Source organism: Penicillium paradoxum (assembly GCF_028828445.1).
Source record: "Penicillium paradoxum strain IBT 22861 chromosome Unknown utg000004l_segment0_segment0, whole genome shotgun sequence".
NCBI lineage: Eukaryota > Fungi > Ascomycota > Eurotiomycetes > Eurotiales > Aspergillaceae > Penicillium > Penicillium paradoxum.
In genome coordinates, this window is record NW_026643182.1 from 1,979,442 (window position 1) to 1,993,841 (window position 14,400).

At 49.3% G+C, this 14,400-nt stretch overlaps 5 protein-coding genes across 5 annotated transcripts; 4 read left to right on the forward strand and 1 right to left on the reverse strand.

Annotated features, from left to right (window-relative positions):
• Positions 1 to 145: 145 nt before the first annotated feature.
• Positions 146 to 3,006, reverse strand: N7457_004486 (uncharacterized protein; the record flags this gene model as incomplete). Its single annotated transcript, XM_057175531.1, has 5 exons — positions 146 to 1,356; positions 1,414 to 1,690; positions 1,743 to 2,365; positions 2,420 to 2,696; positions 2,770 to 3,006. The coding sequence occupies 5 exons, from the start codon at positions 3,004 to 3,006 to the stop codon at positions 146 to 148; spliced, it is 2,625 nt and encodes an 874-aa protein (XP_057032578.1).
• Positions 3,007 to 3,545: 539 nt separating this feature from the next.
• On the forward strand, positions 3,546 to 5,935 carry N7457_004487 (DEAD/DEAH box helicase; the record flags this gene model as incomplete). The annotated part of the gene is given in 4 exon segments (XM_057175532.1): positions 3,546 to 4,607; positions 4,668 to 5,086; positions 5,137 to 5,539; positions 5,555 to 5,935. The coding sequence occupies 4 exon segments, from the start codon at positions 3,546 to 3,548 to the stop codon at positions 5,933 to 5,935; spliced, it is 2,265 nt and encodes a 754-aa protein (XP_057032579.1).
• A 456-nt stretch (positions 5,936 to 6,391) lies between these two features.
• On the forward strand, positions 6,392 to 8,589 carry N7457_004488 (mRNA decapping enhancer EDC3; the record flags this gene model as incomplete). Its single annotated transcript, XM_057175533.1, has 3 exons — positions 6,392 to 6,506; positions 6,569 to 8,284; positions 8,342 to 8,589. The coding sequence occupies 3 exons, from the start codon at positions 6,392 to 6,394 to the stop codon at positions 8,587 to 8,589; spliced, it is 2,079 nt and encodes a 692-aa protein (XP_057032580.1).
• Positions 8,590 to 9,317: 728 nt separating this feature from the next.
• N7457_004489 (PPIL2 family peptidylprolyl isomerase) lies at positions 9,318 to 11,244 on the forward strand (the record flags this gene model as incomplete). Its single annotated transcript, XM_057175534.1, has 4 exons — positions 9,318 to 9,327; positions 9,385 to 9,401; positions 9,488 to 10,677; positions 10,734 to 11,244. The coding sequence occupies 4 exons, from the start codon at positions 9,318 to 9,320 to the stop codon at positions 11,242 to 11,244; spliced, it is 1,728 nt and encodes a 575-aa protein (XP_057032581.1).
• Positions 11,245 to 12,288: 1,044 nt separating this feature from the next.
• Positions 12,289 to 14,082, forward strand: ptcG (type 2C protein phosphatase PTC1; the record flags this gene model as incomplete). Its single annotated transcript, XM_057175535.1, has 2 exons — positions 12,289 to 13,557; positions 13,615 to 14,082. 2 exons carry the CDS (start codon positions 12,289 to 12,291, stop codon positions 14,080 to 14,082), a joined length of 1,737 nt encoding a protein of 578 aa, XP_057032582.1.
• Between the last annotated feature and the right edge of the window lie 318 nt (positions 14,083 to 14,400).

Consider the following 14,400-nt stretch of genomic DNA (forward strand, 5'->3'; position numbering starts at 1 on the left):
ACCTCTAGATATTGCTCTTCAAAAACCATAGATAGACCAGGGGGCGCCATTCGCAATGCAATGCCATGCCTTCGCCGATGAAACACAAATCAAAAAATCTAAACCAAAGAGTAGCACCCCATTTCATGTAACCATTTGGCAGCCGTCATTCATCATCCAGTTTAACAGGATGTCTCCTTGTCCTCCGCCCGGACGCCCATCCAATGTCCTCCAACTCGCGCATTTCACCAACAATCACACCAGAGCTAGCCGCCGTCGCCGTCTTGCCAGATAATTTCCCAGCATCCCTGAGAAGCTCAGCCCTCATAGCAGCCGCATCAGGGTCTTCATAATCCAGCTGCGTCATCTGAGGCTCCTGGTTCTCCTCGTCTTCGTTTTCAGCATGGGCAGGGAGTTTATCGTTTAGGAAATCGAATTTGCCGCCACTGAGCATAGATGACAGACTCTGCTCCGCCCTGCTATTACTGCGGGATATAGAGTTGTCTCTAGTCGGGTGTGCGCTTTCTAGGACGTTGCCGAGGCCGTCATCGTTGAGTGTGTCGATCGAGCTGGCGCGTGAGACGGGACGCTGGCCTTCGATCATTCGCACTGAAGAGTGGGATGGGGCGCGGCCTAGAAGGGGCTTGCGTCTTCTTCGAGGCGGATTTCCGTCATCGTTGGTCGTGGTACTCTCCGACAGCAGCCGTGATTTGGCAGCTCGGGCTTGTTGCAGAAATCCGCTGAGAGCGGTGTCCAATGCGGATGGTCCAATGGGTGGTACCGGTTCAGTATTCGGTGCGGGCTGTTTGGCGTTCGACTCCTGTGAAGCATCTCGTTTGTCTGGGTTCCTGGTCGGGGATGGAGACCGAGACTCCGGGACAGAGGGTTTTGGTGCATCGGCTTCAAAGCCGTCGCCGACGATGGGTGTTGTTTGATTTGCGGTGCTCTTCCCTGAGTCTCGCCTTTCGGGCCTGCTACCATTTGTGGACTCGGTGGAGATGTTGAACGGAGAATCTGCTCGTCGTTCATCGATATGTCCATGAGGTTGCTTTCGCTTAGCAGATAAAGAACCAAGTTTATCTGCGCTGCTAGCGCTTTGGGGTATCTTTCGTTTGACAATGTATGGTTCAAATGACTTCTTCTGTCCTGCTTGAATGGATATCCAAAGCCAGTCAGCAGACACTGCTGGGACTCCCCATTCGTTCGTATGTCGCAGTTTTTCAAGACTTGCTGTCTGGGGGTCATTGCAAATGAGAACTGAGGCTTTTGGGGTGAGATAGTCTCCATATGTAGCCCCCATCAACTCTACTAATTTGCGGACGTGCAAGAGATCGATACCTCCAAAGCCAGTGGAACAGATGCGTAATTCCGAGAACCCTGTTATAACCATTGACATTAGAGCAAGTTACAATATTGGATCCAAGGAGATCTCACCTGATATGGGAAATTTGGGGAATGGAGTGCTTGCCACATGTGACTCGGGGGGGATAAACGCTCGAGCATCAATGCATCTTTCCAGCCACATTTCTGTAACAATCTCACATTCAAAGGCCATTTCGTCTGTTGAGGGAACCTCTGAGCTGGGAGTCTGGTACGGCACCATGATGAAGAGCCCGTGTCCTGTCTTGGGAATACTAGGGCTGGCAAACTCGTTCAACGAATTCACCAATTGAGCTCCATTGAAAGTGAGATGCTCACGCAGGATTTTGGTCTAAGAAACATGTCAGCTCTCGGTCATTATGCGCAAAAGAATGAGCACAAACCTGCTTGGGAGAGAATCCATCGATAAAGAAATAAGTCAAGTGTAGATATCCATTGTCCTTGGACGGAGCAACCGGCGGTGGTATATGAGCCTCGGCGCTCTCAGAGAGTGTAGTCTCGCTAGCAAATGACTGATATGCCTGAATCACGGGTTTGGGGGCTTCGCCTCGTCCTTGGGGGGTCTGTTTAGCTCCACCCGTGCCGTTATTTTCAAATCCAGTTCCGACAATATCTCCCCAGATACTTTCATTCTGGTCCACCAGCTTGGTACTTGCAATTCTGCGTAGTTTTCGAGGTCGAGGATTGAGGGGGTTCTCTTTGATAGAGGGGTTGTCACTTCGAGATGGCTCTCTCTCTGCGGGTAATGATCGGTCCCATGCTCCGACACCTTGTTCTTCTGGCGGTATCAACGGGTGATATTTCTGTTCGTCCAAGATCATTCCACGCTCGATGCTGTCCTCAAACCATTTGACCGAAACAACTTTGATATTCCATTGTGTCGCGAACTTGTATTTGTCACCCTCCGAGGTGCGCGCAATAAGGTGTGTCACTGTTTTGGTCAAGTCTTTCCGATATTCAGCCCCATTTGCCTCTGTTGTCTTCTGCATGTGGGCTCGAAAAGGAACTGCGGTGCATTTGTGAGCATTTCCTCATGTCCAAGTGAAAAAGTCGGACTCACGATCCGAGAATCCGGTGATACAAATCTTCAGCCCATGCAAAGTTGACAGTCGATATTGTTTCTCCAATGCCTGTATATCTATATCCTCTCCCTGGGTCCATGACTGTCGTACAGCCTCGATCCATTCCGGATTCATTGCCAAAACGTCATTTCGCTCCCTCGCAACGAACTTGTACTTGTCGCTGTTTGTATCACCCACAAGCAAATGGGTTACGTCTGAGGTAAGATGGATACTGTGCATTGCGCCCATCTGTTCGGCCATTTGGGTCAACGGGGTCTATGCGATGGGAGTACAAATTAGCCTTTTCCAGTGGTCTCATGAATCGCCAAAATTCTTTGTATATACATACCCTTCTCTCAATTTGAACTGACGTAAAGCAAATGACTACGCCCGTCAAAGGGTAGTCTTTGTCTATCACACGGCTCGTTAGCGGTTCAAGTTCAAGCCCAAAAGAAAGCGGTGTTTCACGTACTTGAAACAGCCATCCCTGCCATTCCTCATGGTCGCAGGGTGTATCCTGCTTCGATATCGCGTGATTGGCAAGATATCCTCGCGACTGGTGGTTGAGACTATCTGGATGGCGCATTCTCGTCCCGCGTGTTTTGCGGTAATTGATGATCACGTGATATGGTGTCTCCTCGCATACGCGTGGATAGCTTCTGGTTTTCGGTATCAATGTTGAAACTATCTACCTTGAAGAGTCGTAGGAATCAATGCCTTGTATTCGATTGCATGGGATATTTGATCTTCCATGTTTTGAGGCAAACAGATGATAGGAATTGGACATCAGATCTGAACTATATATTCTGACCAATCATCCCAATTCTCCATGGGAGATGGCACTCGAGAAGCATTTTTATTATTATTTTGATAGCTATACAGTGTATTTGGGCTAATCAAATTACCTCTGGCGACTTATAACATATGAAACATACATATCCAGCCCAACAATGTGCTATATAACGTTGTCTAGACCCAGATCTCGGTGGAGCTGTTATCTATATCAGTCTCAAATCACGTGGCGATAATCGCGTCTCCAACGCGTCGTGGAAAACCGATCTGCGTCCCTATCGGAGTTGTCTGGCGCAATCTCATTGTCCTGGTTGACAGTCTGCATTCTATTTTATGCATGTTGTCATAATCAGGGCGCGGGGCATACACACAGTTAGATCGCTCTCTTTGACTTGCCCAAGGAGACCACAGACTCCATCTGCGTATTCATCCTCGGTTCGTCCCGCCGTCACCACCGAGAAAATGTTCAAAAAAGCCATCCAAGACCACACAGGCAGTGGCACGAAACCTCTCCACCAGTCCGACTTGTTACGTGCCAATGCGACAGCCCCTTCGCAATCGCAAATCCAACCACAAACCAGTGCTATCAAACGCAAAATTGATGTACCCGAGTCCTCGCTGGGGTCCTTGCACAATGCGGTTTATTTCGATGAGAATGACTTCGATGATGATCTTGACCTCGACGAACCCCAACCATTGATCGCACCAAGGATGACTAGCTCCGCCATTTCAAAGACGGTAACATATCCAAGCCTTGATCCGTCAAAAACTGGCCAGTCTGCCAACGGCAACAGAGATCCCTCAGACGTCAATTACCCCGATCTTCCTCCCATGTCCCAAGAGGAACTCGCTCCTCCAAGCAGCATGCAGTTACCGTGGTCATCCTCGCCTCCCTCGCATTTCCAACCTCCTGTGAGGAAACCTCGAACCCTTCCATGGACCAAGGAAGAAGTGGAACCGCGCGAAGATAAAAGGAGGAGCTTTGTGACCCCCAAACGCGCAAGGCCCGCAGAACCATGGAACAAGTCCGAAAGCGCCATCAAGGCAGAACAGAAAGAGTTGAGACAAGAATATAAAAAGACCCAGCAAACCGACGTGAACCCGAAGCCACAGGCCCGCCCAAAGATTGCCTCTATCTTTTTGAGTGACGAGCAGAGAGCTGTTCTTGAAGCTGTCGTGGACCGTACAAAGAGCATGTTTTTCACTGGCTCTGCGGGAACAGGAAAGTCAGTACTCATGAGGGAAATCATTGCGAAGCTGCGCAACAAATACCGCAAAGAACCCGATCGAGTTGCAGTTACGGCATCAACAGGTCTTGCGGCATGTAATATTGGAGGTGTGACGCTCCACAGTTTTGCTGGAATCGGGCTGGGCAAAGAGCCAGTGCCTGAACTGGTGAAAAAGGCGAGTCTCTCTTTACCCACGCAGAACTCATCACTGCTGACAATTTACTAGATCAAAAAAAACCAGAAGGCTCGAAATCGCTGGCTGCGTACCAAGGTCCTTGTTGTTGATGAAGTCTCCATGGTCGACGGCGATTTATTTGACAAACTTGAAGAGATTGCTCGACGCATTCGCAACAATGGTCGTCCTTTCGGAGGTATCCAACTTGTTGTAACTGGCGATTTCTTCCAACTACCTCCTGTGCCGGACGGAAGCAATCGAGAGGCAAAGTTTGCATTCGCAGCTGCTTCCTGGACAACCTGTATCCAACACACCATCCTTTTAACCAACATTTTCCGTCAACGAGATCCGGAGTTTGCAGATATGCTGAATGAAATGCGACTGGGAAAGATCACCCCTCGTACGATCGAGGCTTTCAGAAGGCTTTCTCGCCCTCTGGATATTAATGACCAGATTGAAGCGACGGAATTGTATGTTATATTCCTCTAGATTGAATTACATTAAAGCTGACTTATGCTAGGTTCCCAACGCGCGCTGAAGTGGAAGGGGCTAACTCTGCACGAATGGGAAGACTTTCAGGCGAAGTGATGAGGTTCAACGCAGTGGATTCAGGAACAATCCAGGACCCTCAACATCGCGAAAGACTGTTATCAAATTGCATGGCCCCTCCTCTGATCCAGTTGAAGAAGGGTGCTCAAGTTATGCTTATTAAGAACATGGAGGACTCGCTTGTTAATGGCTCTATCGGAAAAGTGGTAGCTTTCATGAGTGAAGATTACTTTGATTCCTATAAGGAGATCGACAAGAGCTTCGCGGATGATGCGACTGTGAGCGATGATGAGCGGGCTAGTCGGGCTCGCAAGAGGCTCAAACCTATGGGCTTCAAGGATGGCCAAGCCTCGATGGCTCGGAAATGGCCCCTAGTATGTTTTCTTCAGCCCGATGGCACAGAGCGTCATTTGCTGTGTCAACCAGAGACGTGGAAGATCGAACTTCCCAATGGAGAAGTTCAAGCACAACGTCAACAAGTCCCATTGATATTGGCGTGGGCTTTGTCTATCCACAAGGCCCAGGGACAGACGCTTCAACGTGTGAAAGTTGATTTGGGCCGAGTGTTCGAGAAAGGTCAGGCTTATGTCGCGCTAAGTCGAGCTGTTTCGCAGGAAGGCCTGCAGGTCACTCGATTCGAGCCTCGTAAGGTGATGGTGCATCCAAAGGTGGTGGACTTCTATTCCAACTTGGCCACAATCACAGATGCCATGAAGTCTAAGCCTTCAAGTGCTCTGAACCCGGATGACTTTGATGATGAAGACTTTTGATCATGAATCGATATAGCCTGGTGAATGGCCCCATGTTTCGTTTCCTTGAACGTAGGGTTTGTAAATGTGGGGAATATTTTCGATATTGAACAACATTTGAATAGCTTCAGTTCCAACAGTTCATTATTAATGACCACGAAAATTTGCAACATATGCTTCACACTGCTTGTATGATGATCATCAAGATTCAAGATTGGCCTACAAAGTACATACTCCGTTATCGCTATCGCCATGCCAATGTCATTATCGTTATCGTTAGCTTATTGTTATCGCCCACCGCCCACGGCTTATCGATTATATATCCCACGTGATCATGGAATGCAGCTGTCTGACAGCTCTTTCTCCCCGAAGCCTTTGCATCTTCCAGTCTCATTCTGAAGTTTACATCGCAATCTAAGACAATCAAATTGCGCAATTGATGATTTTTTGTCTGTACTGTTGAAGTTCTTAATCATTATGGCTGCCGAATTTATTGGCTACAATGTGCTAGTGACATTGAAGGAGCCACCGGGTGGACAGCTGGTGGGCCAGGTCGCGAACGTCTTTGGGCAACGCTTGCTGCTCCAGGATGGTGAGATATGAATAAAAGTGGTACTTTCAACATGGAGTGATGTCTAACCGTCTATCACCTAGTCACCTTTTTGTGGAATGGACAACGCTTGCCTCAATATTCCATTGATGCCTTGGCCATTAGCAATCTTTCTCTTGAAACGAACAACCAGGCTCCCTCGCAGTCCCAGCAAATACATCAGGTCCAACATAGGCCTCACATCCCAACTCAGGCAACAATGGTTGTGCCACCAGCTCCAACCCAATCTACTCCAACCCAGCAGCAATTCACGGACCCCGCTATTCTAAGCTTTTCCAAGCCCCCTCTGATGTCTAAACCATCTATAGAGAATGTGCCGACGGCTACAATCCCAAAACAAATGCCTGGAGCAGTTTCGGCATCTTTGGTTGAGCCATTCAGCAGCCTGGAGTTGGACACAGATGGCGATAAAACCGGAACACAAGGGGATCCCCACACGAAAGCACTTCAAGGCCCACAGGAACTGTCGCCTTTGAAGCAGACACCAAAGCGCAATCGACGTGGCAATCAAAACAATTTGCGCGAAGAGGGAGGATATGCTGTCAAACACGGTGCCGCAGCGAGCACCAACCCAAAGAGCAAAGGTTGGCGTCAGACTGCATTTGTGGAGCCAGCTGGCCCTGCATTCCAGGATTCACCTGAAGTTATGAGTCGGTCCGGAACTAAACTTCGCAAGAAGAAGTCACGCCGTTATGCCGAGGATCCCAGTGGTTGGGCAACTGAAGATGCGACCGATATCCAAGAGTTGGGTGAATTTGACTTTGAAAGTAATCTGTCAAAGTTTGACAAGAGAACCGTATTTGAACAAATTCGAAATGATGACACCACCGCGGATGAGGATCGTCTGGTCAGTTTCAATCGAAGAGTCAAGCCTGGTACCAATGGCGGAAAGAATCTACACTGGACAGAGAATGTGCTTGATAGCCCACAGAACAGCGATACCGGTGATGATATCGAACGGGTTAGTGAGATAAAAATGGGTAGCGAGGTAGTCTCCGGACGTGAGCGAGCTAGGGTGGCTACCCACTCCCAGCCTATCCGTAAAGACAGTGCGATACAGGCCCCCGCAATGGCGCCACAGCTCAGTGCGTTTGGCCGCAGTCAGCTGGCGAACATCTCTCGCACCACCAGTCCTCGACCAGGCCGGTCCTCCGTGTCCCCCATGGTCGTTCCGAATGTTTCTAGCGGTGGATCTCTCCGGCTTACAACTACCAATCGTAGCTGTCCTACAGTGAGCCCTTTACAGACTCTGGAGATCGAGCAAATCACAGTCGCCGAGTTTGGGTTGGCCGATGAGATTATAACAGAGAATGCGGGTCGAGGAATTGCAGAAGCAGCTGTGGGCCTTCTTTCCAACGACGCAGCTGCACCCACTATGCTTATTATTACTGGTAACCACCGCACCGGTGCAAGGGCTATTGCAGCTGCTCGCCATCTTCGCAACCGGGGTCATCGGGTTACAGTCTGTTTGCTTGGATTAGAGCACGACGCTGAACTGCTGGAAAATTGCCGCAAGCAGCTTGATATTCTCCGCAAGGTTGGGGGACGTGTGCTCAGATGGGAAGACCTATCGACTCGTTTGGGCCCTGCAGACCTGGGCCCTGATGTGATCATTGATGCCCTGTTTGGCATGCATTTATCATTTGACGATCTTCGAACCGACGACCAAGGTGTGGCTTTCGAAATGATATCCTGGATGAACCGAGTTAGTGTTGATGTACTATCTGTGGATGTCCCTTCCGGACTCAATGCTTCTACTGGTACGTGCTCACGGAAATCCATCCAAATCAGTAGAACTAACATGACAAACTATATAGGCGAGATCACTCTGGCTGCGGGTAATCGCCTTTACGTTAATGCCACATCGGTGGTCTGTCTCGGAGCCCCCAAGACTGGTGTCTTGAATGCCCTTTTATCTGGCGAAAGACTGACCTGGAATCTGGCAGTTGCCGATATTGGAATCCCTCAGGTTGTGTGGAGGAAGTATGGTACCCGTCGTCGCCATGGAATTGACTTCGGGAACAAATGGGTGGTCCCATTGAAGTTCCAGCCCTTGCTCTCTTAAATACTCCCACACCACTCTCTTTACTGATATGAATTTTCATGATCTACAGCGTCATCGGAGGCGTTTTCAATTTGCATGTTGAATGATTCAGGCGGTGGAGCTCCCAGCTTCCCCCCGTGGCGTTTTCTTCTAACTTTTAACGATGCATAGGCTTCTAGGGTTCAGCGGGAAGGATAGCATTTGTGCTATGTACATGTATGATTATCCACTCCCAACGGAGACACAAGGGACTTGCTTTGCCAAAACAAACCATGTCAAATAACAAAAATGAGATTCTCTAGTTTCTTGTGGACTTTTCTTTGTAGTAGTCGGTAATGTACTCTTTAAGTGGTACATATGTAGTTACATGTAACCTTCAAAAGTACTATGGCCTGCGCAATCTACCGCCTTGACCACCGCCTTCTTTATCAATGAGGTCCTTTGGAGTAAGATTTTATAATTTATCTCACTAATATAGATAATTGATGGAGATAATATGTGAGTAGGACTGACATAAAAATACGTGTCCAAAGTCCACCTTCTTTATCTTTATCACGAGATTGAACAGCGTACATGTACATTTTGATACATGTAGTCGGACACCAAACATGGCCTAGATGGAGTGGGGTTGTTCTGCTGGCAATACCTCGGCCAGGCTAGTCTCAAAGCGGTAAGTATCCTACCGTCATTTGATCTGCGCGCTCTGCGCGAAAGTTGCTGGAACAACCTTGGAAGTTTCATTGTCAATTATGGGGAAAGGTATGTTTAGTGGAATCGCCTCTTTTAGCAAGCTCATACTAATAACTTCGATTCTAGGAACGGATAAGCTATACGTATGCAATACCAGTCTTGTTTTGGAACCTTCAAAGCTCTCCCCATCGCATATCGAATTTCCGCTGATAATCGTGTATTTTCCTAGATCACACACTCTGAGTGGGCATCAGAAGATGCATTCTCAGCTAGTGCTGGCGCTGGTGTGTCAAAGGCAAAGAAAGGTGGCCCCCATGCCGCGTTCAAACGCTTACCGTTCAATTTCTGCTCCCTGTCACTCCAACCCTACTCACATCCCGTTTGCACACCATCTGGAACACTTTTTGACCTCACAAACATTCTGCCATGGATCAAGAAGCATGGGACAAATCCTGTTGATGGAGCCCCGCTGAAGGGTTCCGACTTGATCAAGTTGACTATCGCAAAGAATGAGGACGGCGACTACGTTGACCCGGTCACCTACAAGGTTCTAACTGATAACACACATATTGTTGCACTACGGAATACAGGCAATGTATTTTCCTGGGATACGGTAGAGCGGCTCAACATCAAAGGGAAACTGTGGCGCGACTTGGTCACAGATGAGGAATTTAGTCGGAAGGACATTATCACTCTACAAGATCCGCAGAACATCGAGTCACGCAACCTCAGCTCATTCAACTATATCAAAGATGGAGAAACGGGAATTCTGGAGGATCAAAAGGCTTCTGGAAGTGTCAACACCAGTGCACTTGGCAGCTCGGCAAAGATCCTAAAGGCGAAAGAGGCGGTGGCAAAGGCGCGGTCAGAACGCGCTCAGCAGGCGAATGCCGTGGCTGGCTCAAAGACAGTTTCGAAGCTCGGATCTGCAAGTGCAGCTACCAAGGTGGGCGGGGCACAATCGGCAAAGCCAACACCTTACAACGCCGCACGGTTCACAACGGGCAAGGCGGCTGCCTCGTTCACCAGTACGGGCTTGACACCGCACACATCTGCCGAGCTAGCTGTACTATCAGAGGAGGAATACATGCTTAAACGGGGCCGCGTCAAGGCGAAAGCTTACGCACGCATCGTGACTACCGCCGGTCATCTGAATCTGGAGTTGTATCCCGAGTATGCGCCCAAAACTGTGTGGAATTTCCTTCAGCTGGCCAAGAAGGGCTATTACAACGATGTTCCTTTTCACCGCAATATCAAGGGCTTCATGCTCCAGGGCGGTGATCCAACCGGTACCGGACGAGGCGGCGAGAGTATCTGGGGCAAATATTTCGCCGATGAGTTTGAGGGACCCTTGAAGCACGATGGCCGAGGCACTCTGAGCATGGCTAATAAGGGCAAAAACACAAACAGCAGTCAATTGTAAGTGGCTTTTGCAACTCCCCCACCTTCAACCGATTACTGACATGTGCTTTCAGTTTCATTGCCTATCGAGCTCTGCCTCATCTCAACCTCAAGCACACCATCTTCGGTCGTCTGATCGATGACCCAACCCCTTCGTCTACTACTCTGAATATGCTCGAGACCCACCCCGTGGAAGCCAACACGAATCGTCCTACCCCCGATGTGCGCATCAAGGAAATCACAGTCTTCGTAGATCCATTCGAGGATTTCCTGAAACAGAAGCGCGCCGACGAAGCGCGCGCCACGGGTGCCACAGGCCCTTCTGCTGAAGAACAGGAAGAGACAGCTCGCCGCGTTGACGATGACCGCGTTACCTGGACCGGTAAGCGAGTCCGCGGTGCTGGTGCGGAATCGAATGACGACGGTGCCCCGGGTGGCATTGGAAAATATCTGAAGGCAGCATTGGCAGATCGCAGTGGGCAGGAAGAAGACGAGATTGTGGAGTTTGTAGATGAGCTTGCGCATGAGCCTATCCGTAAAAAGCCCAAAGCTTCAGGAGGCTTCGGGGATTTTAGTTCATGGTAAAGGATCCTCCCTAGCTTCTCTCGCGCCCTTTGCTCTGTAAAATTCAGATTCTACCCAACTTACAATGAGGACCCTTGACAGAGTCCTGCATATTTTCCAATGAACATCATTCACCTTGCAAGTACATAGAGCAATCTTCTCTGAAGACCTGGGGAAAGCAGATCATAGCGTCATCGGCCAGAAACGGACTTGAAACGGACTTGAAACGGATCCGACGAAAGACCTCAGCTATAGGATCCTACATAAGAGCTGCCAAAAGACGAGTAGTCCGGTTGAATGCAGTATATCAGATCCAGGCTATATATGTACCCCGTACTCCGTCCTCCGATCTAAAGTTATCGATTTGTTTCCCCGTCTTGGCTCTCTCCGCCCAGTGCCGCGTGAGCCGTGGGGAGATTGCTCTTCCTCTCTTCACCATTCACCCTCCATCATCCATTACATCTGCTTGGACTCAGTAAGTGTGCTATTTCTCTTTCTTCTCTCTGATGTTATTTCTGGGGACCCCCATGGGGTTGGAAGCCTATGAGATGATGAGATCAGATGCGTTGTCTATACTTGGCCAATGTGCCTTAGATGTCCCAGAAGATCGAGGACTAAGGATTGATCATGGCCCATGTATCTGATATTTGATTTGTTTCCATTGGTCTTGTGTTAAGATATATATTGCATGGTTCTGAGGACAGCGCCTTGCCTCATGATTTCTACTATGCGCCCCAATTGATCACACGTCTCTGCCGCTCACTACCTAAACCATTTGCCTCTTGTCCTTCCTCTCCCTTTTCTCTCATTTCAGATACTTTTTCGCCCCCCGGCCCCAGACATAGCCCTCGCTGATCTATCCGGCATTTGCAGCCCAATTCCTCCCATTTCCGCCTCGACCGACCGACCCTACGTCAGTCTCGCAGCGCCCCCCATCTGTGTTCGCCCCGCCCATCACCTTCTCACCATCCCGTGAAAGCCAATAATTCCTTTCGAAGGGATACAATCAAGCTGGCAGGAAATAAGCGCCGCAGTTTTTCTTCGCAGGGTGGGTTGCTGAGCAGAATGTTCAGTGGTTCCTCGAGCCCACCTAAAGACAGAGTAGACACACTTCCGGAGAGCGGCCTCGATACCAGCGCCTTGACCCTTCAGACCGACGCAACAGGCACCAGTCCGCGTGAGAAGAAGTTTTCTCCACCCGGTGCTGGCTTCTTTCGTCGACAAAGCGAAGAGCAAAGTAACCCTGGCGAGAAAAAGCGCAGGAGTAGTACCGTTACAAAAGCAGCCAACTTCTTCAATAACGCCAAAAGTTCCTTGAACTTGAACGGGCGCGATAGTTCTGCCATCAGCACTAGCCCTTCGATAGCAGAAAGCCCCCTACAGAAGCTTGGGAAGATGGATCCAGCTCTCAGCGTCCCTCAAGGGTCGTTCAATAATTCCGCTGGAGAATCCGCACCGACTGCTCGTTCATCTTTCCGCGTCGGTGTCACCGAAGACCGGAATCGAAAATGTCGCCGGACAATGGAGGATACACATGCCTATCTCTACAATTTTCTGGGCACTCCCACTCCGAGTGCCGCATACATAAATGGTGCCAACTCCCCGAAGGTCAGCGGCCCGCGCTCATCAGAGGATTCATCTAGCGTCGTAGAAACAGACAATGGTTATTTCGCAATTTTCGATGGACATGCTGGAACCTTTGCGGCAGAATGGTGTGGAAAGAAGTTGCATTTGATTCTTGAGGAAGCCATGCGCAGAAGCCCCAACAGCCCCGTCCCAGAACTCCTTGACCAAACATTCACCAGTGTGGACCAACAGCTGGAGAAATTGCCCGTCAAGAATTCGGGATGTACAGCTGTTACAGCTGTACTTCGGTGGGAAGATCGTGTACCCAGCTCACAGTCGGCTACCGGATCCTCTACCCTCGCCCCGGCAGCCGTTGCGGCGGCGAAAGGTGATACAAATTCAGAGAATACGGAAACTCCAACTCAAGCTAACCCGAATGTCTCTGCTGTCCTGCCCAAATTGCAAGATAAAGCTGTTCGACAACGGGTTTTGTACACAGCCAATGTTGGCGATGCACGTATTGTATTATGTCGCAACGGGAAAGCGCTTCGTTTATCCTATGACCATAAGGGCAGTGACGAGAACGAAGGGAGAAGAATCGCCAATGCCGGCGGACTAATCCTGAACAACCGCGTCAATGGGGTTTTGGCTGTCACTCGTGCTTTGGGTGATGCGTACCTGAAAGACCTCGTGACTGGGCATCCTTACACAACAGAGACAGTCATTCAGCCAGATGGTGATGAGTTCATCATCCTGGCTTGCGATGGTGTAAGTCTTTATATATTCAATGTTGTTGATACAAGGAAACTAATTCCATTTTACTAGCTTTGGGATGTCTGCACCGACCAGGATGCTGTCGATCTCATCCGAAATGTTCAAGATGCTCAACATGCATCGAAGATTCTTGTTGACCACGCTCTTGCACGATTCAGCACCGACAACCTGTCTTGCATGGTGATTCGACTTGACTCCAACCGCCTGAAGGAGGTTGTCAACAACATCACAGAATTGATAGGAGTGGACGGGGATCCGCATACAAAGGTGGCGCAGGGCTTGAGCGAGGCCGATAAGATAGTTGAGGGTGCACGGAATAACATCGCCTCTTCTGGTCTCGCAGATAACCCAGCAGCGGCACAGAAGGCCACTGAAGAGACTCTTCAGAAGATGGCCAGTCACAACGACCATCAAGAATCTGGGCCTGAAATGACAATTAATGAGAGTAACGACCTTCCCTCCGTGGATATTCTGAGCCCCAGCAAGAGCCCGCACGATCCGCCAGGCTCAACTAAGTGATTTTATGAGATGTCATGCAGCCGAACCACAATTCCGAAGCAGCAAAAACGAACTGATAGAACATTTCCGTTTCTTTCTTCTCGTCTATCATCCACTTATGGTGCTTCTGGGAGCAATGCACCCAACCCGGAAGAGGTTCTGGAATTTTTCTTTGTGTCTTCTTCTTATATTGCACATTGGCTTCGGTGCACTTCGCTGGCCCGTTGTCCTTTGCTTCCAAACTCTTGTTTGATAAGACATCAGACCCGGCTGTCTCGATGTCATCTTGTCAGCATAACCTTTTTTGTCCTTAGGATATTTGTCCTAAATTTAGCCTTC